The 26,915-nt window shown below is 35.3% G+C and overlaps 1 protein-coding gene across 1 annotated transcript in view; it reads right to left on the bottom strand.

The window, feature by feature from the left end:
* Positions 1 to 26,915, bottom strand: part of CERKL (ceramide kinase like) — a 112,532-nt gene that overhangs the window by 53,227 nt on the left and 32,390 nt on the right. The window contains exon 2 of the mRNA XM_023622142.2: positions 11,423 to 11,665. Within this exon, the coding sequence (XP_023477910.1) occupies positions 11,423 to 11,665 (243 nt within the window). The remainder of the gene's footprint in view (positions 1 to 11,422; positions 11,666 to 26,915) is intronic.

Here is a 26,915-nt window from a genome sequence, read left to right on the forward strand (position 1 = left end):
AAACGAACCACAGGTCCTTAGAGAAATGGCTGATCCCCTGGCTGGGCAGGGAAGGTACAAGATAAACCTGGAATATCCTGCTGTGCCAAAAAGTGAAGAAATGCCAAATTGATGGAAACAGGTTGAAAGCACATGGAAGCCAGCTTTAAGAGGCTCCTCAAAATGTCTGCACCTCTAAACCTCAAAGGAAATTCAATTTGTATAAAAGGAAACTGCTTATCTTTCTCCCTAAACATGCTCCTTTATTTCAGTTCTAGCCACTCACGTCCACCAATGCAAAAAAAAATGTGTCATCTCTCTCTCTCTCTCTCTCAATTCAGCTGATTTCATGACAAACATCTTAAATTTTTTCCTCTCATCTCCTGGTCTGACAGATCTAAAATTGCCAGATCAATTTTAATCATTACTTATGGATATATAAGTCAACTACGTGAAAATGTTAGCAATTGCATGACATTGGCATGAGCTGAACTTTGTTGTTTTAACTAAAAGTCAAATACAGAATGATATTTTAGAATCAACCAGCCCTCGAACATACAGAACACAGATTACATATGTCTAAACTATAAACAACTGTTCTGTTGGCATCCATCACTTTTTGAGTGTTTATACGTTTGATGCCCAATTGCACATGCACCCAGGAAAGGAGTTATAAGGATGGCAGGATCTGACCAATATACCAAAGATAGCAGCTAATAGACTTCACCAGGTTAAAATTAGATTCTCTTCAAAGCAACATTACAGACTATGGAATAAATCTTCTAACTTCTAAAATGTCAGAATAGTGTGCTGAGCTAAGAACACGAGCTGTGGAGCCAAATTGCCTGTGTTTGAATCCTGGTTCCATAACTTTACGATTTTGTGACTTTGTGCAAATTCTCTGCCTCTCTGTTTCTTTTCCCCATCTGTAAAATGGTAATGATAATAGTACCTGTCTTAGGGATGTTGTGAAAATTAACATCAGTTGGTATATGTGAAACACACCAAGATGATGCTTACACTTAGTCTTGGAGGGCTAAAAGATTTGGAACTGTGAATTCTAAAGCAGCACAATAAAAACTTGGAAAGCTATGTGTTAAGAAGAAGAGCTACCCTTTATTGTGTTCCTGCTGTTTTACACACATTACATATTTAAGTATCGCAATAAACTAGCAAGACTGGCAGTATCAACTTCATTTTACAGATAGGAGGCCAAAGGTTCAGAGAACATATGAAGATAAGGTACACAGCTAAGTAAATGGCAAAATCAGGAACCCAACCCAGATTATGCAAATAAAACTCCCATCAGTCACAATGACTCATTCACAAACCCAGCAATGATGGATTTTCCCATTTATTCAAGTAAGAGGATGTTACAGGGGACTCAGCCATGCTATCCAAGGGAGACCATCCTTCTCACCCATCTGGTGGGTCAGGGCTAAATAAATCACCTTATTTCTGACACATTCATTAATACCTGTGCTGAACAGTTTAAAAATTCTTAAAACAACCATTTGTGGAGTTGAAACGTGGAAGTTATGTACTGTAAAATGGAAATCTTTATTTTTCATAGGACATTCAAACAATTCAGAAGTGTCTAAAGAATAACGCTTTCCTTTTCTTTTGGAAAGGAAATCCCTGGTAAAGGTCGGGCTTATGTCCTTTCAGACTGTGTTAAATCTTCCACTCTAGAAGCTCCTAACTCCAGGAACAGGAAATCCTGTCCCCTCAGAGACCCTCTCCTTTGCCAATATCAAGGTTTTAGCACTTGCTGGCTTTCCTAGCTAACCAATCTCATCAGCTTCTCTCCTTCCAGAAACTCTTCAATCTGCGTGGCCCATCGATGGTGTCTTTTCCAGTGCTGCCACAAAATTTTTATTTTAATATACTTGACAATAATATACTTAGTTCCAAATATATACCATAGTCAGGTATACTCTGCCTTTCAAGAAGCCAATGCTACCCTTTAAAAAAAAAAAATTAAAGTTTTAAATCTTTCCACTGGGAGGCAGTGTAGTGGAATGAAAAATGGGTGGATTTTTGAGTTTGAAAAGCCTAGGTTTGAATTTTGTTCCACCACTTTATAACTACATGACCCAGAGCAAGTCAATCAATCTCTCAGAGCTGTTTCCTTAGCTATTGGCGGGGATTTAAAAAAAATCTTGACCACAATCAAAGTGTTGTGATAAAGATTCAACGATTTAGTTTATGTTAAAATCAGCTAGGACAATACCTACCACACCCGACAAGCAATATATTCACTTCACTTCACCAACATTTGCTGAGCTAGACACTGTGGCAAGCGTTAGAAATAAAATAATAATAACACACATTTACTGAGTATTTACTATGTGTGAAACCCTATTTCATATGCTTACAAAATCCTTGTGCTCAAAAGAGCTTACAGCCTAATAAGGTATCACCTATATAAGCCAACGATTAGAATGTAAGAGACCATGCATTCCATCAGAGGTCTGAGAAGTGCGACAAAACCTGAAAAAGGAAGTGCCTGATGTTGCTGTGTGGTCCAGTTTGCAGAAGATTGGCTGGTTACACCAGACCTTGAACCACAAACTGGACCTCACTGTGCAAACGAGAGATGAGGAACATTCTAAACAGAAGGAAGTTCCCAGCTTTGCCACTTGGCACATGGGAAGGCACTGAGGTAGGAGAGAACATGGCCTGGCATTAGATGCCACAGAGGGCACAGGAAGATGAGCACACAAATAGGCTTCGCCTTTCCCATCTCTTCTCTTCTCACTAGGTAAAGTGTGTAACTAGGAGAAACAGAAAATGGACTTTTTCAAAATACATAATTTTCCACTCAAGGAATAAAAAAATAGATGTTTTCTCTTAATGATGACAGATAAGGTGAAAAAAATAGTTGATTTGAAACGTTATCACAATGCTTCAACATGTAGTCATTGCAAATATCCCCCCACCTGCCTCCAATAACAACAAATATATTCATACAAGATTATAATAAAATTCCTGGAGTTACATAGAATATCTATATAAATACCACACAATTTCATTACCATTAATGGTAATCTAATGAATGCCAGGGGGCTTAATAATAATTTGTCACTTAATATGAAATATTATGTATTCCCTACTTATGCATACTGTGAGAAAGCTGCTTTATTACTTTTTACTTCATTTCTTTCCAGTGAAAAAGTTGTTAAATGACAATCCATTATACCCTCATCTAAGGATTGATCCAACTTTTCATCTCTCCTGTAGGCTTGCAGCATTTGTGATTTGCCTTAGGAAACGCTGCTAAACATACAGCCTGGAAATCACTCTTAAACCAGTGTGTTCATAAGTGTTTTTAAAATTCCTTTAAGCTAATAAAAGAACTGTCTGCCATCTTTTTCATAGTATATGACCAATTCATTCAAAGGCATTTGAGAAATCTCAATTAATAATGGAGACCGTCATGAGGAGGATTTTTCTTTAAGGAGTGAGAACTCCATTACAACATTACTGCTCACCCTAAATGTTGAGGGGGAGCTTTAGAACTCCAAGAATCTAGAGCTCTGCACCACAATGTTTGGAAAAGAACCCTAGAAGGGGATAATCTTCAAATAAGATGATGTAGCTTCTTCCTAACAAGAAAAGTGTTTGAAGACCTTTTTTCAGGATAGAGTCTTAACTGTACAGTAAATATAATATACTTATTAAGAATTATAAAGTGTATCACTGACCTGGTAGACAACAGCACATCAGTTAAGGGCTCATGCTCCAGATGCAGACAGATGCCAATTTGTTCCCAGCTCCTCCATCACATACTCTCTGTTTAACCTCAGATTAGCAAATTTTTAAACTATTTTAAGCCTTAGTTTTCTCATGTATAAACTAAAAGGTGAGTATAATAATAAAAATAATTTACTCAATTCTACTATTTGCTAGATCATATATTATTTTAATTCTTCAAATCTCACAACAAAATTCATAAAGTAAGTAATTTATTCCCCTTTTCACATGAGAACATATTTGTAGTTCTTGATGCCATTATTACGAGAATTTAATGAGATGATAAAAATTGCTTACAAAAATGGCACAGGGTAAATGCTTAATAAATGTCAGCTATTATCATTAAGATTTAAGTTTTTTAAATAATGACTTCTTTATAACTCAGTAAAGGAAAAATGTTAACTAATTTATTTAACAGCATGAAAACTTAATTCAACATGTTACTGGCTTTATTAAGCCTTGTGAATATAATCACATGATAAAATGTGACAAAGCATACTGAAGTTTTTTTTTCCAGAGAAGAAACTTACACAAAAGACATAGTCAAAAGGACTTTAGCAAAAGGATTTGAAGCATATCAGAAATAACTCGAGAATGAATATACCTCTTAACTCCTATTCTCAAGGTACTCTGTCAGTGACTGAAGTAGGAATAAAATTTTCTCCTATAAACTACAAATTAATTATTTTAAAATATAATTATAATCACTTACTTGCAAAAATATATCCCTCCCTTAGGATAAAAATGCTACAGAAGCCAGTGAGAAGCCCTTGGGAAGATGGCCTTGTGTCACTCATCCCAAGTACAAACCGCATTAATAGCTTCTGAAGAGCTAATTCTAGCTTGTCTTCTGCTGAAAGAGTAATGGCTATGAGATGGAGCTGATGCTAGCAAGAAAAGAAACTTGAAGGAACAAGAGAAATCCTGGTGCTTCTCTCAGTCTTTACCAAGCTCTTCTGAACCAGTCCCAAGGTAATACTCTTAAGAAATACGTCATAACTTTGCCTGGCTCAGGAATAGGTATTAGCCAACTTTAAGAATATTTAACATAACAACAAGAATATAGACTATAGAATATAGCTATAATTAATCCCTGCAAAGATACCTTTGGTAAGCGTGGAGTGCAGAGTTTTACATTTTCTTATTAAGTTAAATTTATGTTGCTCAAACCTTCAACGTCTGTGGTTCCTGGCCCTGGCAACATATCAGAACCACTGAAGGGACCTCTCAAGGAAACTCATGCCTGGGTTCACCCAGACTGTTTAATCAGAACCTCTAAATCCTCAGACTTAGGAAGTTGAAATTTTTCAAAATGAAATTCATACATATGTCAGAGGAAAAATGATACCTTTGTTGATTGCACGCTATTCTTTTATGTTTTCAACTTCTCTTTACTTCGATCATTTTAAATATCCTTATTTCGTATTGTCTGCTTTTTCTATCACATGAAGTTCTTGGGGGTCTACCGCTCTATTTTGTTATGTCTGCAGACTCTTACTCATGGTAATTTTTCACACTGCCAATTGCTGGAGTGGAAATGGCTCAAAATGTCAAAATGGCACTGTCTAGGTTCAAGACAAACAGTATTTTTTCTTAATCTTTATTAAGTAAACTTTGCATGAGTTTCAATACATCTATATTTTCAGTTACAAATTTGATGAAATTGGAGGTTTGGTTTAACAAGATTTCCTTTTTTACATGTTAATATCCTTTGGAAAGCAAAGCAGTGCTATTTGTCTTTAAGAATTTAATAGAAACTAGTTTAATTTCACTGTTTTCCTCTGAGGATCCAGCCTAGAAAGCAATACAAAGTTCAAAGAAAAGAACAAAAACAAGACTGAAGTACACTAATTTTTTAACTCAATTTCAATCTTTGATTTGATAACATATATTTTTCTTGTTTGCAAATTGATTTGTAATCAATATCTTACAAAATTCTATAAAGGAAAAATACACTTAAATATGTACTTAGTAACTTTTATTGAAAAGAATAAAATTACATGGACATTCTCTGATAGTTCAAAACCTGTAGTTACCATAGTCAGTGTATATTTGGGTAGCTAAAAAATATCATGAGGTTTCTGTGTTCCTGGAGATGAGTGAAAAAGGCAGGACAGGTTAAAATATGCTAATAGGCTATGATCCCTAGGGATGACTAAATGAGAGATTTTTCAGATGTTTTAGTTTTGAAAGCTTTGTTCAAATAAAGCCTTATTCAGATCTACTACATACAAAACATTGACTAAGAGCTACACGTGCTCAAGCGTGAGCAACAGGTGCAAATTCCACCCAGTGAGGCAGGTCCTGGGGAACTGGGTGGTGACACTCCACAGAGTCTGCTTTGAGACCACTACAGCAGGCACACATCACGAGACCTTTGTTGGTCAGAGTACTTCCAATAGGAATGGACTTTGATATTTATATTTAATCAGTTTATACATGATTTGAATATATATTGATAGTAAAAACATACTCAAAAGTGACATGCATGATTTTAACGTCCAACTCAAGTGGTCATAAAACAAAGCCTTAAATATCCCTCTTTTAGTGCTTCAAAAGAGAAACTACTCATATTTCAGACATAATGTCCTTGCAGAAAATAACTTATCCCTAAAGAGACAAGTGTTGCCAATTCAAATAGTGCACAACCAAATGTCCGAAGCTAACATACTTTTGACATATAACAACTGCTCATTTTAAAACAATCATTATAATGTCGATTTCCAGCTTATTTTTCCTTATAAGTACATCACTTGGCAGCCAATCCAAATAAACCTTCACATCATTCTGTTCTCTTGCTAAGAAAAATTCTGCCTAGTTAGTGATAATATAACTGATAATATAAGCTTGGATTTAAAAAAAGCCCAAAGAACACATTTTGACATGATTTTCTTATACAAGACAACACAAATATTAAACAAAATCAAGGTTTTAAGAAGCCCTGGTTTTTGCTATCAAGGAAAGCATCCTGCGAAGACTAACATTATTACCACATGGGAAACAGGTTCAACATCCAGAGGGAAACTAGGAAAAATTACTCTTCTTAGGAATAAAAAACAAGTATTTAAGGAATGTTTCCATTTTCTTTATTTTTCATAGCTGAAAACTGAGTGAGGCTGTTGAAATAGAAGCTAAGAGCAGGCTACATTCAAAGGACAAAATGTATTAAATGTGGCTCATTTATGTTTGCCTACTTCATGAAATTAACACTTAGAAATGAAACAGAAAAATAGATCCAAAGAAACTCAACCAAATATGTGCTAAAAATGCCTTTGTTAACTGTCTCTGGGTAACTATAAAAAACTACAAAGAAATTAGCAAAACCTAAATACAACAACAAAATTCAATAGTTCTATGCTAGAAGGATTCTTATATATTTTTTGACCATTCCTTCTATTTTTTGTCTTCTCTATTTTAATATACAAGTATCTGCCCCCCACCAAGATTCTGTATCAAGCCCTCTGCTTTTTTTTCTAACTCTACGATACTTCCTTGCAAGCTTTCATCTATTCCCATCACATCAACTCTTCTTCACCTCTTCGTGTACTACCCTCAAAATGCCAGCCTGCTAAACACCTCCAATAGGATATTGTAATATATCTCAAATGTGTCTAAAACAGAATGTCTTTCTTTCAGATCAACGAGTGTCCTGATTTCACTATATCTGTTTATGACATTACTCTTTTCCAAGCTACCTGGGGATAAGGTTTTAGCGTTCTTTTGTTTTATTTACCTTCTTCTCTTCCACAGCCTTCCCCTAAGTCCGCCACTGGAGATCAACCAGTTCAACTCCTATAAAATCTTTCAGTTTCTGATGGCCCTGAATATCACCTGAGGGGTACTTTGTTTTGTCCTCCTATGGAGGGTTCCTGTCAGAAAGCCCATGAATATGCTTTAAAGTGTGGGTTATGGTTTCTAGAGAAAAGATTGGTTCAGGGCCAGAGAAGCTTGCAATTCACCATTTCAGTGAAACCCAAATGTGCAGAAATTGGGTGACACTCTAATCGAATAAAATGAGCATATCTAGTGTGCCCACATGCTATATTTAAAGCTTGTGTATGTTTATCTTTACATCACAGGTATAAAAAGGCAGCACAGACTGTGATAAATGACTTTTACCACAATAACTACATATTAGGCTTATCAGTGACTACATATCAGCCTTAATCAATTACATTTTTTTAAAGATTCGAATTTCTGAATCATTGAGCAATGGTTATGATCCCTATCTGTCTTTTCATATCTTCACTGTGGACCTTAACACATTTAAATATGAATTTCCTTGTCTGTCTCCCAGGGCAAGAGTGTCCTACACAGGATTACCTCTCATTCATTTTCATATTCCCAGCACTTAACACAGTGCCTGATATAAAAGGCGTGTTGGATGAATTAACTTATACTGCCTATTAGTCAATAAATGCTGACTTTTCTATTACTAACAATAAAAAAGATACTGTGCTCAACTGTGTTAAAAAAAATTGGGGATGTAAAAGGAATTATTTTCAAATAAAAATTGAAACAGTTCTAACATTCCTTTTTTATACTTATAAAGCCCATTTAATCTGGTCATTCTTTGTCAATTATTCTTAAAACTTCAAGTATTTGAGAGTTGCCTTCTTCATCCTTCCAGTGTTGCCAATTTTTTCTTTCCTCAAAAATTCATGACATCTTATTCATTGCTCTTATTCATGTGCATATTTGAAAATCACTCTTAATATACTAAAATTATAATTGTTAGGCTAATTAGACTAAAAGACCAACTAGTTGAGGCTTTTAATGACTTTTTCATGTTTTTCTTAGCAGGAGAAAAAAAGAGATAAAGACGAAGAAGGCTGGCAGGAAAACAATTCCATTTGCTGATTAAAAGCAACATTCAAAACAACTCAATGCAAAAATATTTTTTAAAAAAATCTGCTGGTTTTGCCACAGAACCAGTTAAAAGCAAGGTCGTTGGACTTAAAATAGTGATGTCTAATATTCAAATGAAAGTCATTTATATCTTGGTGATGTAAATTTCTAACTATCAGCCCTCAAACTTAAGTCTGCTTCAAACACAAACTCCTTGGGTGGGGACCTTTAGAAAATTTTTTTGGAAACCAATAAACCATCACCATCTGCCCAACCGGATGCAGTGGAGCACAACATAGGGACAGTGGATGTGAGAGACAGAAAGATAATCCACAAATAGACCTAACTCCATGGAAATAAGAGCCAGAGAGGACCAGGATAAAGTAAGCAATCACTCTCATTCCAGAAAGACTGGGAAAGACACAGGCCTCCTCCACTTATAGAATAAGGCTTGAGTCAACTGTAGTATTTGACTCTCAGATGATAGGCACTTTAATGAACACGTGGATTTGAAAGTGAAAGAAACATCAAGAAGAATGTTCTATGATTGTAACCTTAAAAAGGAAGAGTTGGTGTAATGGAACATTCGGTAGAGAGCTTTGGAGCCTCGACCATTCAATTATGTACCATAAAGCTGACCCAGAACTGTCTTTGTTGGGGGACAAGTAGGAGTTGGCTCTCACTACAGGACTTGCTGAGCCCACCTGGGGGCAGAGATGGAGCAGTTATTCATTCAGACAGTCTTAGTTAGTTTCCTTCATTTTTAATAGATGATTTCAATCCTGTCTTATTTGTTTATTTGCATTGGTTGATTTCAAAAGTCAATCTATTTTCTTTTAATCAGCAAAATCACTCTGGATTCCAGGACTGTGCCAGAGAATATATCCCCATATATTTTTCTGCCTCCAACTCTTATCAAAATCAAAGGTGCAAAAAGTAACATTCCCAGAGGATGATAGTCTACAAGATATGTAGTTTATCACTGTAATTTGCCTATGTTTTAACCCTAAACCAAACCAAAACATCATTCATTAAGCTGAAAAAATATTTGGATAGTCTTTTTTTGTTTGTGTGTATGTGTGTGTGTGTTTTTTGGATAAGTCTCTCTACTCCTACAAAATTGCTTTTACTAAATTGAGCTCTGTTGTGATGTCTTCTGCCTACTTGCTATCGGTTTCATAGGTGAGACATACTGAGGAAATTTCCTCTCACATCACTCAGCCAGCCCTTCATAAGCCCCATGGGAGAAGATCTCCTCAGACCTTCAGTGGAAGGAAGAGCTTTGGCTCTTCTAATCAAACGCCACATTCTTATTTTATAGACCAATGCAAGTCTCATGAGTACCTGGCCACGTAATGAAATTTAATTCAATTGAACTTATTAATTTTTCATTTTTATTATAACTTTTTAATCTCTTCTCACATAGATTTAAAATAAGAATACTGTAAAAGACACAGTTAAAGTGTAATATTTTTAGTTAAGTACATATATTCTCTATGTTTCCAGAGAGATGAACTAAACTATGGCTTCTGCAGCTTCCTGCCTTCTTGAAAGAATCAGGTCTCCTTGAAGGAGCTAACAAGGAAGGGGCTAACAAGGAAGCATGGGGCCACTTAGTAACAGGGTCTCCTAATTTTAATATGTCACTTCAGCACCTCTTCTATGGGCATAACTTTATCAATTAGCCACCCTTGACCAACTTGTGTCCTCAGTCTTGTTGGTCAGTGATGCCTGGACTGAAATGTTCTGACATCACATATGCCTATTGTTTGCCTGGCACCCATCTCTGTCCTGTGTCATCTTACCCAAAACTGTGCCATCAACATACCAGCTGCCTCTACCCTGATCAATTTGGCAAACAAGAAGAAATGAGCTAAAAAGAAAGCAAGGTTTACAAATCTATGAGAAAAAAAAAATCAATTCTAAAACTTGGTTTGATTATATTTTAACTGGATACTTTGTAGAAATCCAAGTCATATTGTACTTGTATTCATTCATTTTATTTAGTGTGTAAAATATAAATGCCATTTAGAAATTTCAGATACACTAAATTCGTTAGGAGATAACAAGCCAGTAAATGTGGTCTCTTTTCCGTGGATATTAACCTTTAGAAAAATCTACCCTGAAATAGACAACTTAAATATTGTCTTCAAAAAACTATTATTCTCAAGCTAACCAGTACATATATGCACTTGCCATCAATGTGTAGGTGGAAGGAAAATAAATTCTAATATAAACTGAAGAGAGACATTAATAGAAAAATAAATATGCTTTCAAAAACAACTCTCAAGTGAACTAAATTATTTAAGAACTGTGTTATTTCAGATTATCAAAGCTTCTTTATGGAAGTGATCACTCAAGGGTTGCTTCCTAACTCATTCTATGAGGCCAGCATTACCCTGATTACCAAAGCCATGCAAAGATACAAGAAAACAAACTGCAGACCAATATCTCTTATGAATATTGATGTAAAAATCCTCAACAAAAGACCAGACAATCAAAGTCAATAACATGTTAAAAGGGTTATATACCATGACCAAGTGGGATTTATTCTCACTTGGAATACAAGGATGGTTCAACATATGAAAATCAATCAATATTGCACACCACATTAACAGAATGAAAGGAAAAAAACCTATATGATCATCTCAATTAACGTAGAAAAAGTGTGTGACAAAATTCAACACCCTTTTACGATGAAAACACTCAAAAAACTAGGAATAGAGAAACTACCTCAACATAATCAAGGGTAGCTGTACTCATAAAAACATCATGTTTAGATTAATAACCTACATCAAGGAAACCAGATTCATTAAAAATGCTCATAAGGAGTACTTACCTGCCAAAATTTTCTTGAACTGTCTAAACCATATATCACAGTGGTCTTCACTTAAATTAATAAGATCAAGTGTAGAATCTTGTAATTTATTTTGTTCCTTTTTCAAACATATGAAGAGTGTGATACCTAATAAAGTACCACTTCCCTGCTGTTTTGCAGAATAACGTCGTTTCAGTTTGACAGAGAATATGTCCTTGAGTTCAATAAACTCTTCTTTACATAGTAAATCATACTGGAAATCACCTGAAAAGAAATTAAATTTTCCATCAAAACCTCTGTGTCCATTCTTATATGTATAAATCATAAATAGTGAAAACCCAGAAAATCTTTACCATTTGTAATTTTACTGATTGTGCTTTATATCAGTCCCTGTATAAGATAGGAGGTAAGTAAAGAAAAATTGGGTCTATTTTCCCAAGAATGAAAAAATAGAAAAATGGAAGAGAGTCCCTGCCACACAAAGCCTAGGACATTCAGAATCTGAAGATATTCAATATATGGAGAATTCCAAGAACATAAAGAAAGCAACATTTCAGTAATAATAAATTAGCATCATACAAGAGTCTCCTTGGTACTAATAGGGACAGAATAAAGTAATGGAAAGAACAGAATTCACTAACAGAAGTGAGTTTATGACAGGTGGTTGATGGCAATATGGAAAGGTAACGTACATTCCAGGTTAAGTAACACACATGCAAAAGGAAGCAGAGTAAGATGACTCTGATTAGGAAACATGAACTCCTGCCAGGTTAGACAGAAAGATTCACCTGAATCTTACCACAGTCAGACTTTATTTTGTACAGATCTTCCTTGGCTTACTATGGTTTTACATCCCAATTAACCCAACGTAAGTTGAAAATATAAGTCAAAACTGCATTTAAAACATCTAACCTACCAAACATCATTAGCTTAGCCTAGCCTACCTTAAGCCTACCTTAAATGTGCTCAGAACACTTACATTAGCCTACGGTGGGGCAAAATCATCAAACACAAAGGCTATTTTTAACAAAGTGTTAAATATCTCACATAACTTATTGAATACTGTACTGAAAGTGAACAGTAGAATGGTTGTATGGGTACAGAATGGTTCTAAGTATACTGGTTTTTTTACCCTCATGATCACAAGGCTGACTGGGAGCTGTGGCTCACTGCTGCTGCCAAATGTCGTGAGGGAGTACTGAACCTCACATCACTAGCCCAAGAATAGATCAAACTAAGCAAACTACTGGAGAGGAGAGAGCTGCAGGAAGAGAGGACTCTAGCTCTGCAGAGGGCCCCCTGGATTCTTCAGCTGAGGATGGATCAGCTCTTGAGCAAGGCCAGGGAAAGAACTACCCAAAGGCTTAAAGAGAACAGTGCTCAGAGATCACACAGGTGTTCCCACCAGCCAAAGCGGAAAAATAGTGAAATCCACAGGACACAGTATCTAGAAGAATATTGTCTCATTAGTGAGCTGACTAAAGACTCCTATGATTCCACCTAACAGCCTAAACGCAAGCAGCAAAAGGATTAAATGGTTTCCAAGTAACCTAACCACATTCTAGAACAAAGCTCAAGAATATTTATGAGAAGATAAAAATAGCAACTCTATAAGGTAAAATTAACAGTATCTCTTAGTCAATCAAAAACCACTATGCACGTAAAAAAGCATAAAAATATGACCCATGACAGCTGAAAAAGTAATCAATAGAAACAGATGCAGAGGCAACGACAGCGCTTAACCGGCCACAGGAAGCAGAAGCCCTCTCTCGGCTTCCTTAGCCCTTGAGCAGGCACAGAGATACTGTCAGATTGGAGCAAGGATGCTCCGTGTGCTTTAAGAAGTTCCTTGTCTGCATTCTTGGGGAGTTTTTTTGGCCTTTCCCAACTGTTCTGCAAACTACAGCCCAATGGCTCACAGAGCACACATAGCACTAAAAAAGAAAGAAAAAAAGAAGCCCTTTCCTCAATGTGGGATAGGGTGAACCCCACATCAGTTTTTCGGGCCTATCGTTTCCTCAGAAGGCTCAAGCTTCAGGTCTGTGTATAGTCTATCGTCACCCAGTGACCTAAGATTCGATAGCCTCAAAGTATCAATTCAACAGGAAACATGTATATGTCTTAGAAAACAAAACCGTCATCACTATTACTACAATTATCACTTAAACTAATCAATAAAGTGAAAGAATTATAGCATTATAAACCAAAATATTCCCCCTGCTTTCATGAGCTGAATGATTCACCAGACCCCTTTTCTGTAAAAACTCATGGATTAACCTGTGTCGATAAGATTGACTTTTCTCCAGTACAACTGTTCCCAAACTCTTTGGTCTCAGAACTTGTTTACATTCTTAAAGACTGAGGGCCTCAAATAACTTTTGTTCATGTAGATTGTATCTATCAGTATTTATCACAGTAGACATTAAAATGGAGACTTCTTTAAAACACAAGACTACAAAGCACGCACTCCATTAGCCATCAGGGCAGGGATGTCACCACATATCTCAAAGCCTCCGGAAAACTCCACTGTATCCTTGGAAGAGAATGAGAGTGAAAATAGCAAATAAGTTCTTAGTAATTTATGAAAACAGCTTTGAACTCACTAATTCCCTGAAAGGGTCCTAGACCACACTTTGAAAATGCTGCTTTAGCAAATTTTAGATGGCCTGTTCCCTTTGGTCATATAATCAAGTTATGACCTTTTACAGACTCAACTTTTCAATTAAGTAAAATTGTTGCTTCCATTTTAATATTCCAAATTGTCAGACTGACCAGCGAGAGTTCCTCCAATCTGTCTCCTTTGTTACAATCTCCAGATGTCTTTGAAAATAACCTTTCTTTCTTATAACAGCATAATGTTTCAAGCTCATCTGGATTCCTCAAAGAGCCCTAGTTCCTTTCAGGGAAGGGTATAAAAGCTGGACAGTACGTATTATGCACAAGGGAAACCGAGGTCTCATACAGTAAACCATCAGTAACATATTTGCACCTCGTGAGCTTATTACCAGTTCTTTGCATTTGTTGAGCAGGTAGGCTATGGCCAGGGTCTCTAGAACACTTGGGAGTGACCAGGGAGATCTCACATCCTTCTTCTACCTTCAAGAATAAAGTGAAGCAGGCTTGTCAAAGGCCCTTACAAATCCTCTCCCTGCAGGATGTAATGGACTGTAGAGTAAATGGTGCTCTGTGAAGTTTAAAGAAGCTAGCCTTTCTTGTAGAGGTGCTGGGCATCTGCTTATATAGCTGAATGTGCACAGAGAAGTTGTACCACTTACCTACCTGGAAGGAATTTGTATCCTTGCTTATATCTGTGGGTACTTTTCCAAAAATCAGTTAGTCAACCAATTAATAAAGCTGAACATCTTTTATTTATTTTTCATTTGCATTTCTTAAAAGAGTTGCCTCTACACATGCATTTTCCTTTTTCTATGTGGTTTCTTGTCTATTTCTCACTAATTTGTAGGAGTCCTTCAAATAGTCTTGAAATTAGCCCTTTGTTATATATATATGATATATGTTGCAAATAACTTCTAGATTAATCTTATAATATTGCTTATGACTTGTGCCTCATATAAATTTAATTTTTTTATGTAGTCAAACATATAACAAATAAGAGCTCCAAAGAAAGAAGGAAAGGAGGGAGGGAGGAAGTGAAGAAGAAAGGAAGGAAGCAAAGCACCACTGAGGGAAAGGAAAAATGAAAAGGATAAAATAAACTTCCCTTTTCACTTGAAGTCCTGTATTGTCTGAATTCTTTACCGTGTGTGGTTTACTTTGGTAGTAAACAATTCAATGACTATGCGAATTTAGACCTCTTGTAAAGTGCAAATTTAAATATGCTAAACCAATAGCCAAGATAAAACTTAGTAGCAAAAGCCAGAAAAATTTCTGGAAACAAGGCAAGAATACCTATTATTACTCTTATTATTCCCAATTATTCTGGACATTCTGGCCAGTAACATGTATAAGGAAAATGAAATAAAAGACAAAAATTGGTGGTAGAAGGGACAGGGGTGCTGAAACTATAATTTGTTTAGGGATGATATCAATATATTGGTAAAATCCAGAAGAATCAACTTAAAATCATTTGAACTAATAAGAGTCTCCAGTAAGGAAGCCAGTTACAAATATATCAATCCCCAGGAAGAAGACATAACGGGTTAAAGAGATCCCATGTCAATTAGCATTTTATACCTAGGAATAAGTTTAGCAAAATGATCCTCAACTTGTAAAGGGGGGAAAACCCATTCAAAATATACTGAGAGACAAAGAATGGAATAAATGGAGATAGACTAAGTTTCAAGATTACATATTTTTCTATGCCAGTATTCTCATTATTGATAATTTTTATAACGCAATCCCAATCAAAATCTCAATGGTATTTTCTTTGATATAAGGGGCAAGGAACCTAATCAAATGATTTGCAAATTTTCTTGTAATAAATATATTACATTAATGAAGAAAATGTTTTAAAAATACAGTAATGAGGGGAGTACACACCTGATCAGATACAATATTTTGTAAAGCTATAATAATTAAAACATCTAGGAATAGATAAATGAATGGTCCAAAGAAACACTGTATACATTTAAAAAGTCACTAATGTTAACAATGGTGGGATCTAAGTTCAGTGGGAAACATTCGATAAAAGGTGATTTAGAACCGGTTAATCTTTTGAAAAAGAAAAGAAAAAGTAGAGCCTTGCCTCGTCATATACACCAATATTTATAGATTAGAAAGAACTTTACATAACCATGAATTAATAAAGGCCTAAGCATGACAGTAAAGGCAGGCATCCAGACACAGAGATACTTAACATCAAAATTATTTAATGCCTATAACATCCCAAGGACCCATAAATAGAAGTCACAAGTAAAGGCCGACTGGGCAGAAATATTTGCAAGATGTGACAGTTAAGTAATCTATTTAAATTAAGAAAAGAAACACTTTAGTGGAAAAGTACATAAAAGATCCAAGCAGGCATTTCACCAAAGAAGAAATGCAAATCGATCAATGAACAAATGAGGAAGTTCAAGCTAATTAGTAATCAAAGAAATGCAAATTAAAACAACAAGATACCATTTTTTGCCTTTTAGATTGGCATAAGATCAAAAGTAATTCTCAATGCTCGTGTGGGTAAAGGGAACCGGTCCCAGTGCTGGTGGGAATGTGAAAATGGTGACTGCTGGAGAACAAGTGGGGAATATGCATCAAAAGATTTCAAAATGTTAATTGCAGCAGTTTTATAATAGCAAAAACATTTGAAGCAACACTCATGTTCAATAGGGGAATGTTTGAAGCATAGTCTTCTATAGCTCATAAATGAGCAAGTTAGATTTCTGCGTTCTGATCTGCAAAGACATTCGTATTAAGAGGTATGAACGTGGAATAAAAGCAAGTTACAAAGTAACCTGCGGGATTTGATCTCACTTTCATTACAAGGAGAAAAAGCAGAAATCCAAGTGGAAAACACACAACAAACTTAACACTCGCTACCTATTAAAAGAGAGATATGAGGTAGACAGTATGAGATTAATTTTTTCTTATAAATCTCCATAATTTCCCCTTGCTGTAACCAGCATTACATTTTTATAATTTTTTAAAATGTAGAAAAGGGAAAATGCTTTAAAATATGCATATTTTTGATCCAGCAATTTACTTCCAGGAATTTACCCTAAGGGAATAAATAATATGCACAATTTAGCTAAAAGAGTGCTTACCCGTGCATTATTTGAGTGAAACTTAGAAACAAACTAAATGTGCAATAATAAGGAATTGGTTCTGTAAAATAAAGTATATTCATATATAGCATATACAGGATGCTATTCAGCCATTAAAACATAGAAATCTGACTACAATAGTGTCTACAATAGTACAGCACATTTCCGTTACTGTATGGTATATATTTATTGAATACATAATGGATGTGTAACACACTTTCATATGCAAAATTATACGAATACGCATATGAAAACTTGGCAGGATAGTGAGATTATGATTTAGTTTCTATATTGAATTTCTAATTTTTCTACAATGAAAATATTTCTGTAATTAATTGAAAAAGATTATTTCCTTTGCTCATCCTAAAATACTTCCTGATCCTATTACTTGTTTTAGTTTTTAAAATTTCATTCCCTGGGGCCGGCCAGGTGGCATAGTGGTTAAGTGTGCACATTCCCCTTAGGTGGCCCGGGGTTCACTGATTCGGATCCCGGGTGCGGACATGGCACTGCTTGGCAAGGCATGCTGTGGTAGGCATCCCACATATAAAGTAGAGGAAGATGGGCATGGATGTTAGCTCAGGGCCAGTCTTCCTCAGCAAAAAGAGGAGGATTGGCAGCAGATGTTAGCTCAGGGCTAATCTTCCTGAAAAAAAAGAAAATTCATCCCCTAAAAAGGGAAACTAATATTTAATGAGCATGTGCTATATGCCAGACATCACTCTAAGCACTTGACATGTATCATATCATTTAATTCTCACAACCGCCCTATGAAGTAAATGCTTTTTCCTAAAAGAGAAAAAACTTAAGACAGAGTTTAACTTGTCCGTGGTCCTACATCTAGTAGAGGACAGATCCAAGACGTAAATCCAAGCACGCTGGCTGGTCTTTACCACAACCCCTTACCAACATTGGACCGATGTAAGGACCTTCTTCAAGTAAACACACTCTCATCTGACCTCATGGATCTGTTTTTCAATCTAATCAAATTTAAAACCATAGGTGAACCACTGTTCTGTCTCTAACTAGTCCTCAGGAAAGCAATGAGACAACAAATGTGTCAGTTAACTGAGTGGCATATCATCAGAGACCGAGGTGACCTTCAAGCAGCTGGGAGGTTAGTTGTAGCAACCAAGAGCTCGCAGAAGTGAAAATTCTGAGAATCTCTCTCTGAGCAGTATTTCCTGCTTTCCCCACCCAGGCCTTCAATCTGTTTTCCTGCATTTGCCCACAGATTCAAATTTGGGGTTTTCACATTATTGCTGTCTTTGCCAATGTGGCAAAAAGAGAGTAGGAGGAAGGACTACAGATTTAGAACAAACATTTCATTTTCATTTGAAAGGAAAGTAAGGATAATTGATTTGTGAATAAAATAGGGTTTATTTTACAAATTTCTAACAATAGGTAAATGTTCTTCAGCACTCTACTTTTCTCAGCAGCTAGATAAGTCTCTCAGGTGCCAATTTCCTACATAGAAATTCTGATCTATTATGCATCTCTGCAATGTTAATCATTTACATTACATGAGTACATCTGCCCAGTTCTAATCCTAGGATTCACTTGATTTTGAATATAATTGTTTCCCAAACACATGTGAAGATGTGTATTAGTTTTACAGAAAATTTTCTCATTCTGAATATGGTCTTCAGGAATAAAATTTATTAGAATTCTGTGAACTTGAATTTAAAATGTTTTTACTTAAAGGCTTGGAACTAACAATTGTTTAATCAGTCATCAGATTAGGTCATGCTTTTCTATGCCTTTGTTTTGTTTTTAAAGTTCTTGAGATAGGAGCCGTGGACCAGCTGGCTCTTTGGGGCAGCAGGACGTTGAGTTCCTAGACTTGAAAGAGAGCTCAGGCCAGAGGTTCCTCAGGTTTCTAGGTGGAAAACCCTCAGGTTAACCCCAGTGAAGGGTGAAGGCTCTAGAGATCATCTGATAGGATAAGCTGAAAATCCAAGGTCCTTGTTTCTCCTCAGCCCACACTTCAAAACACTCTTTAGGATGCATTTAGAATACACAAATATTTTTGAGAAATAAGATAACAGAGAAAAAAAGAAAATAAACCATATTCAGAGACAAGACTATTGTTTAGGGTCTATAAAAATTGACAACACATCTGCACCCCTTTGTAGCAGGACCTTAAGAAGGATTCAGACTCACTTTATTCTCCACATGAATCAGAAAAATACTGCTTTTCATATATAAACTCTTTTATTTATAAATTTACAAATGCTAAAAATATTTAGGTCTTATATCTCTGCTTAAATTATCATCTACAAGACAGCTGCTTGAATCCCCATTGTAACCATCTCCGTTGTAGTACAACTAGTTTCTGCCGCAAATAAAAGCAAATATTTCATAATTATATGCAAAAGCCTCATTTCGATCTACAACCTCACCCACATGGACAATCTGTTAAAAGGGGAGTTAAAAAAATAAAGAGCATACTTTGGGGCATGTATTTTAAATGTATGTTTAATTTTACCTTAATGTTAAAACATACTTTTATTGGTGAAAAATATGAAGTAACACTTTATCCGTAAATTGATGTTTGATAATAGTAGAGAAAAGGTGGAAATCATCTATGGACACTTTTTTGCAGGTTATGAGAATTAAAACCTTACAGAGGATATCTAATTTTTCTTTGTGGCATGTGGTTTATTATTTGAAATCTATTGGTTCATTAGGATCATACTGGTTACAGCTAGTTGTTTCAGAACATTAACTGTCCTCTCACATTACTTACAGAGATACTGGGGACCATCTGTTCTTGCAAGGGATTTAAGGATATGTCTATTGGATATCATGCTATTTATTTAATTCAGCACCCACTTCCTATTGTTGTATTTTCTTGGGGGGAAAAGTCAATTTAATTACAGGGAATAAAGATAACCTCTCCTGGCAGGTGACCCTGTCACCATGAGAGCAAAGCAGGACCTGCTTAAAGTAGGTTACGGTGGTTAATAAGAAGAGTAAAACCAACAACACTTAAGAATATTTAGCAAAGGTTTAACAAAAATAGAACAGTGAATGGCACTTTTAAAAATATTACTGTAAGCCTAGGGCTTGTCTAAATCAATCTTGGCACATCTGTCTGATGCAGACCGTAAACAGGATTAGAGTGGGATTTATCTGCTTGGCGCTAATTGTGCTCACAGTTTCTGCACATGTCCACTCTTTAAAATACAGCCTGAAAAACAAGCCTGCCTGATAGATGGCTCCCACAACATCGTGTGTACACACACTTATGGTATATGAGATGGTTAAGCAATGTGATGTCTCACAATTTTTTTTTGGCTCTTCAGAATTACTTATCTAATCCCCTAATTAAAAATACAAAATTCTGTTTGAATACACCACATACTGAGATAAATCTGTGAAGCAAGGGACCAATAAATTTGAATACACTTTAATTGTAAGGAGAAAACACAATTTAATTGTTAATAATCAGGTTAAAGCAGGGTTTAAATAAATAGGGCTGCTCCTGTAGTTTATGGAAAAACCATCACAAGGCATTACTATCCTCGAGAATTATAGCATTTGTTAGCAGAAAAGGTGAAGTTCCTAAATACACACATGTATCAAGAGTGACAAGAAATAGCGCTCTTATCCAGTAAAAATTATAGAGGAAATTTTAAACATGTCATTTACAGAGAGAAATAGAGAGACGGAGGTAAATTGCCAATCCAATACCCCAAAGTCACATTTTTATCACACCAAATAAAAAATTAATGCTCAATTTCTATCTGCAATTTTTTTCCACTTAGTTATTTCTACCATGTATAAACAGCTTAAATACTTAAGAAGTTAAACACTTGAAGATATATAGGTATTTTTGTGTGAAGTCCAAAATGAACTAATCAGTCAAAAATTTTAAATATTATTCTTTGGTTTGGGGATTTAAAGTATAGACAAGAAACATGTGATTCTTTATTCAAAACGTTTAAAGCCTATGATTCAGAGTGATATTAACAATTTTAAATGACATAGTCTTTGTTTAATTAATCATAAATACCACATAAAATTGATATTTTAAAAAACAGCAGTACAATAAAAAATTTAGGCTGACTTCCAATCATAGATAATCTTCTGTTCTAAAGCTTTTCTCTTGATATGTATTTTACTCATGTTCCAAATATCTTGGCGAGCTCTTAGAAATCAGGTTTTCCTCTAAATCTCTAGCATCAATAAAAGATATGTCTATATTTATACTGTTGTTTTATACAGACAAATAATCAGGAGAAATTGGCAAATTAAGCATTGTAATACTTAAACCAAAATTACTACTTAAACCTTCATCAGCAGTTCTCAATGTGTAGTCTCAGAGCGTATGGATATGGGGTCAAGACGATTTTTTCACATTTTACCAATAATTGTTGCATTCCTCACCACCTCAAACTCACAGTTAAAAAAAAAGATAGATGCATTTAACTGTCCTTGATGAAGCAGTAACACTTTAATTTTTTTTAAATCTCTACCTTGTGTATATTTCTGACTAATATGATGTATGACGAAACGGGAAATATGCATAGAGCATTTCTGCTACAACTGAAAGTGACAGTTCTCTCCAGGAGAAGCACTTACACCATTTGAGCTGCAGCCGAACTAGCTGATTTTTGTGGAAGACCATTTTTACTCAAAAGATCAACTGACAGACAGACTATGGCATTCAGACATGAGTATTTAGCAAAGCTTTTCTGGAAAGTGAGCAAAGTGAGCCAGTCACTCAAGAAGAACAACTGAGAATGTTTGTTGTCAATGATAAAATTTAAGCTTTCCAACAAAAATTAGGATTTTGTAAAACTTGTATCTGCCACAATGAGCTTGACAGATTTTCAAAACTCAAAGAATTTTCTGATGAGATTGGTGGTGATATTAATGTACCTGATATTTTTAAAATATTGTATAAGAAGATGTGTCAACATTTGGAAACTCTGTATAAGTCAGTACACCAAATTTTCCAGATAGCCAATGCAGGATGTCATAAAAATCATCCATGAGTAAAAGATTCATTCAAAGTGCAAGTTAGACCAATACATTTTCAAATAGCAGACTGCAAAAGGTTCACTGATATGTGTTCAGATCTGCCTTGTAACTAATCTTCAAGAAATTAGCACCTAACTTTTGCTGTAATATCAAAGAAGGATACCCACGATTATCTAAAAACGTTAAAATACTTTCCCTTTTCCAAAAACACATCTGTGTAAAACTGGATCTTCCTTATACACTTTAACCAAAATGACATATTCACAACAGATTGAATGTAGAAGCAATCTTGAGAATTCAGCTGTCTCCTATCAAGCCTTCTATTAAAGAAGGCTATGTGTTCTATTAAAGAGGTTTGCAAAAATGTAAAATAGTGAAGAAAGTGGAATTGCTTTTTGTGATTGCTCATTTTGGAAAACAGTTATTTTTAATGAAAATATTATTAATATTAAAGTGCAATGAACTTACTACTATTATTTTTAATGAATTAATATTTTAAATGTCTGTTTAATCTGCAATAAAACAAATATAAATGGGTGTAACCTATAAACAAAAGCTCTTTGTGGTTTTCAATAATTTGGCAGTGTAAAGAGGTCCCAAGACCAAAAAGTTTGAGAACTCTTGGTCCCACAGTGCTATGAACATAGGCCTAACCTTACAAAAACGCAGCCTAAAGATAGCAAGATTCACACATTTTATCTTTCATCAGCTTGAATCAAATAACTGTAAGATTTTATTATTAAATTACTTTTTAGACTATCTATGCAACACGTCCCTATTACATCTGAAACTGAGTGAAACAAAAGAATAATTCAAAATTTCATATTCTATATTTCATGTTCATATTTCACATTCTATCGCATGACTTCATCATGCAATGTAATTGGGTTTTGTCATTTTCACTTCAGCAAAGCCCTAATGTGCTACTTCTATTGGGACTATTTTTTCATTGATTTTACTATCTCTTTACATATTTGTCTCTATCATTTTACATGTTCATTTCTATCTCGACCCCATAGGAAAAACATATATAAAGGAGGAGTCTCTCTGAATGGCACCAACAGAAAATATGGCCTTGATTGATTCATCTTAATCTTGTAATCTAGTCATTTTTGGGCACTATCAGTTCAGTAATGATTATCAGTTCATATATGATATACAGTTCATATACATCATACCGATGCCTTCGGGCAGATTTCTCATGAATCTCAGAAGTATGCTAATTGGTCTTCCTTTTCTAGTTTCTCAGCAATTCATTTCAACAATATCTTCATCATCCTCCTCATCTCTAATCTCTGTATCCCAGCACCTAGCTCAACGCTGCAAACACAGGCTACACTTCCAATAAAAGTTTGTTATTGACTGTATTTACCATCAATCAGATAACATCTCAATCATACTGTACGCAGTTCAACCTCTGAACCCTTGCTCCTTCATTTCCCAGCAAATGGACAGCCTTCTTGACTCCAGTCTTTTCAAACATTAACCATCTGTCAAAGCACATTAAGCCCCTCCTCCAAGAAACATCCTTCATTTCCCAGTCCCTCTGAACTCTTACAGCCCAGTACTACTCAGGTGAGATTCAGCCACATAGCAGAAGTTCCTAACTTACCAGAGGTGGTAGGCACAAAGGTTTTGTCTGGGTACGGGCTTCCTGCTTGGTAAAGGTCCTTACATCTCACAGTCCAAGCTGATTCACTGACACTCTTCTTTTCTTCTCAGGGCCTCAAGGACAGTCACTTCAACTTTGCTTTCACCTCTGCCATTACTATCAATCAATGCCCTACCTGTGCAGGGCAGATCCCCCACCACCCTGTAGTAGTCACAGTGGAGATCTCACACAGTGCTTCACATAATCTAACGAATTTTGCTACTGAGAGACACTAAAAGGCTCACTTTTATACCACTCCCATTCAGTTTTATCCTCAAGACTGTCATCGTTTGCTCCTAAAAAGACAAGAAAGTGTTCAAAATAAACACTCAAAGTCCAGGGTATTTGAACTTAGCTCATGCAGATCTGCGTTGCTAGAAGGAACCAGAACCATCACATGAGAGACTAAGGAAATAGAAATTTTTACTAGATGAAGACCAGAAAGGAAAGAGTTCATCTAAGGAGCCAAGACATCTAGGAACAGAACGCCCTAATCCTGACCATTCAGAAATGGACTGGAAGAGATTCACCTTACCAGCTTTTAGGACACTTGAACTTATCATCAAGTTTACCTTCCTGATGCCAGAGACAGTAGACCTATGGGCAAAGACTCACTGTGTTTGTGTGTGTAGGGAGAGGATGGGGAGGATAAAGAGAAATTGCCAGAAGCCACATATACTGAACATACAAAAGTAAACTTAAAACAAATACACATATTTCCAATAGTCAAGATATGGAGACAACCTAAGTGTCCATCAATGGATGAATGGATAAAGAAAATGTGGTGTATATATATGTGTGTGTATGTGTGTGTATATATATATATATATATATACATGCACATATATGTATGTGTGTGTACATATATATACACACACTCAGTGGAATATTATTATTCAGCCATAAAAAGAAGGAAATATTGCCATTTGTGACAACATAGATAGACCTTCAAAGCATTATGCTAAGTGAAATGTCAGAGAAAGACAAATACCATATGACCTCACTTATATGTGGAATCTAAAAAAAACCCGAGCTCATAAATATAGAGACCAGATTGGTGATTGCCAGACGTGGGCGTGGGGTGGGCAGAATGGGTGAAGAGGGTCAAAAGGTACAAACTTCCAGTTATAAAATAACTGGAATGTAAATATATACACAAAAATATATAAATAAGTCCTGGGGATGCAATGTACAGTGTGGTGACTATAGTTAATAATACTGTACCACATATTTGAAAGTTGCTAAAAGAGTAGATCTTAAAAGTTCTTATCACAAAAAAATTTTTGTAACCACGTAAGGTGATAGATGTTAACTATACCTATTGTGGTGATCATTTTGTAACATATACAAATATCGAATCATTATGCTGTACATCTAAAACTAATATGATGCTATATGTCAATTATACTTCAATAATTAAATACACATAATTTTAAAAGTTCTAAAAAATATTTCTAAACCTTTATTTATTCATTTGATGAGGATTTGCAGGCCTAGATTTAGTGGAGACAAAGGAAAAGTGGTAAACAATTTTAATATAGCTTATCATGGTTTTATTAAAAAATCCAACTTAATAACATTCAAGGCAAAGTTCATGTTTACTTTTAATATGCTAGGCACATGAGGGATATGGCCCATTACTTCATTTCCACCATTAAAAGCATACACTTGACAAACACGTTTGGTTTCTGTTTTGTTTTTGGCATTCAAAAATTCCAGCTGAGTAAATCCAGTGAGAACTGATTCACTAAGAAAGAAAACTTACAATGAAACTAAACTATAAAATGTTGTGAAATTTCCTCTCTCTTATTTTCAGTTGGACTTCAGCAAAACATAAGAAAAAATTTGTGTTAATAAACACACACACAAACACGGTAAATTCAGCTAGTCAGTTGATATCCATTTAGGCTCCTATTTGCACAAAATATGATCCTCTACCTACATATTTGAAACAAGACAAAATTTTTAAAGTCTTTTTGGAGTAGGAATTAGAGAAAATTATTTTTTTTCTGAAAAATCCTTAAATTGATTCAAAGAGTCTGATATGAAAATAAGCTCAATGTTTGACTTTGGCATTCTACATATATGGTACTTATACAAGTGTGTTCCCAACTAAACAGCATTTTACAATAGTTTCTTCTCCCTGTCTTTCATCATAATATAATTTCTACCACATAGTACTATGATAAAAGGCCAAAACTAAAAGTAAAGGGAAGAAAGTGTTACTTGATAACGTGAAGATTTTAGAGAAAACTTAAACATTTAAGATCGAGTATATTATATATTTAGCTACATCCTATAACACGTAATCAAAGCAAAATAGCTTATAGGATAACAGCAAGCCATCTTCTCTGTGCTGTAATACCACTGTCAGTTTTTTTTAGAAAGATAAATTTGATATCAATACGATGTGACACAACTGCCTCAAACCTTAATTTCACTCACAGTGAGAAGTCACAGGATTAAATAACACTGTGCAGTCTTTTAGAAAAGTTTATTGCTTCCAGATGGATTCAAGTTTCCTTTCAGCCCTGATTACATCTAATATGCACAGGGTGCCAACATTATAAAGGACAGAGTCAAAAATATCATTTATATAGATAGTAAGGGGTGTGGTGGAAGAACTTTCGCTTCTAAATGGGGTGCGCTAGTCAGGTCTTGACTAATTAAGAAATTATAATAAACAGTTAATGAAAAACAAACACCGTACTATGTAAATGTCTTGAATAATGGCTGTTCCACAGAAAAACACAAATCTACAGCAAAGTATCCATAAAATGACTCCTAGCTCAAGCTGCATGCTCTCTGCCCCCATGTTGGGTTGTGCCATGTGTCACACCGCATGAGGCTTGCTACCAAGATGTCCACCTGTGCCTCTGTGGCAGAAGAGGCATCCATGTTTATTTCATTTAATGGCACTGTTGAATATAAGTCATCGTGATCAGATACAAAGACCTTTAAAAATACTGACTACTTAAAGGCACGTTTGCTAAGTTTAAGGCTGCAAGTAAATCACAGCTTGTATTTAAAATAGCACTTTCTTATGCAACTGAAGTATTGCTACCATAATAAATAAAATCTTTTCTGTAAAACCCAAACAAAGAAAGCTCTCCCCACAATGTGAATTAAAAAATAAAATCACATCTGCTTTATC

This window comes from Equus caballus, chromosome 18, assembly GCF_041296265.1.
Source record: "Equus caballus isolate H_3958 breed thoroughbred chromosome 18, TB-T2T, whole genome shotgun sequence".
In the NCBI taxonomy this organism is placed as follows: domain Eukaryota; kingdom Metazoa; phylum Chordata; class Mammalia; order Perissodactyla; family Equidae; genus Equus; species Equus caballus.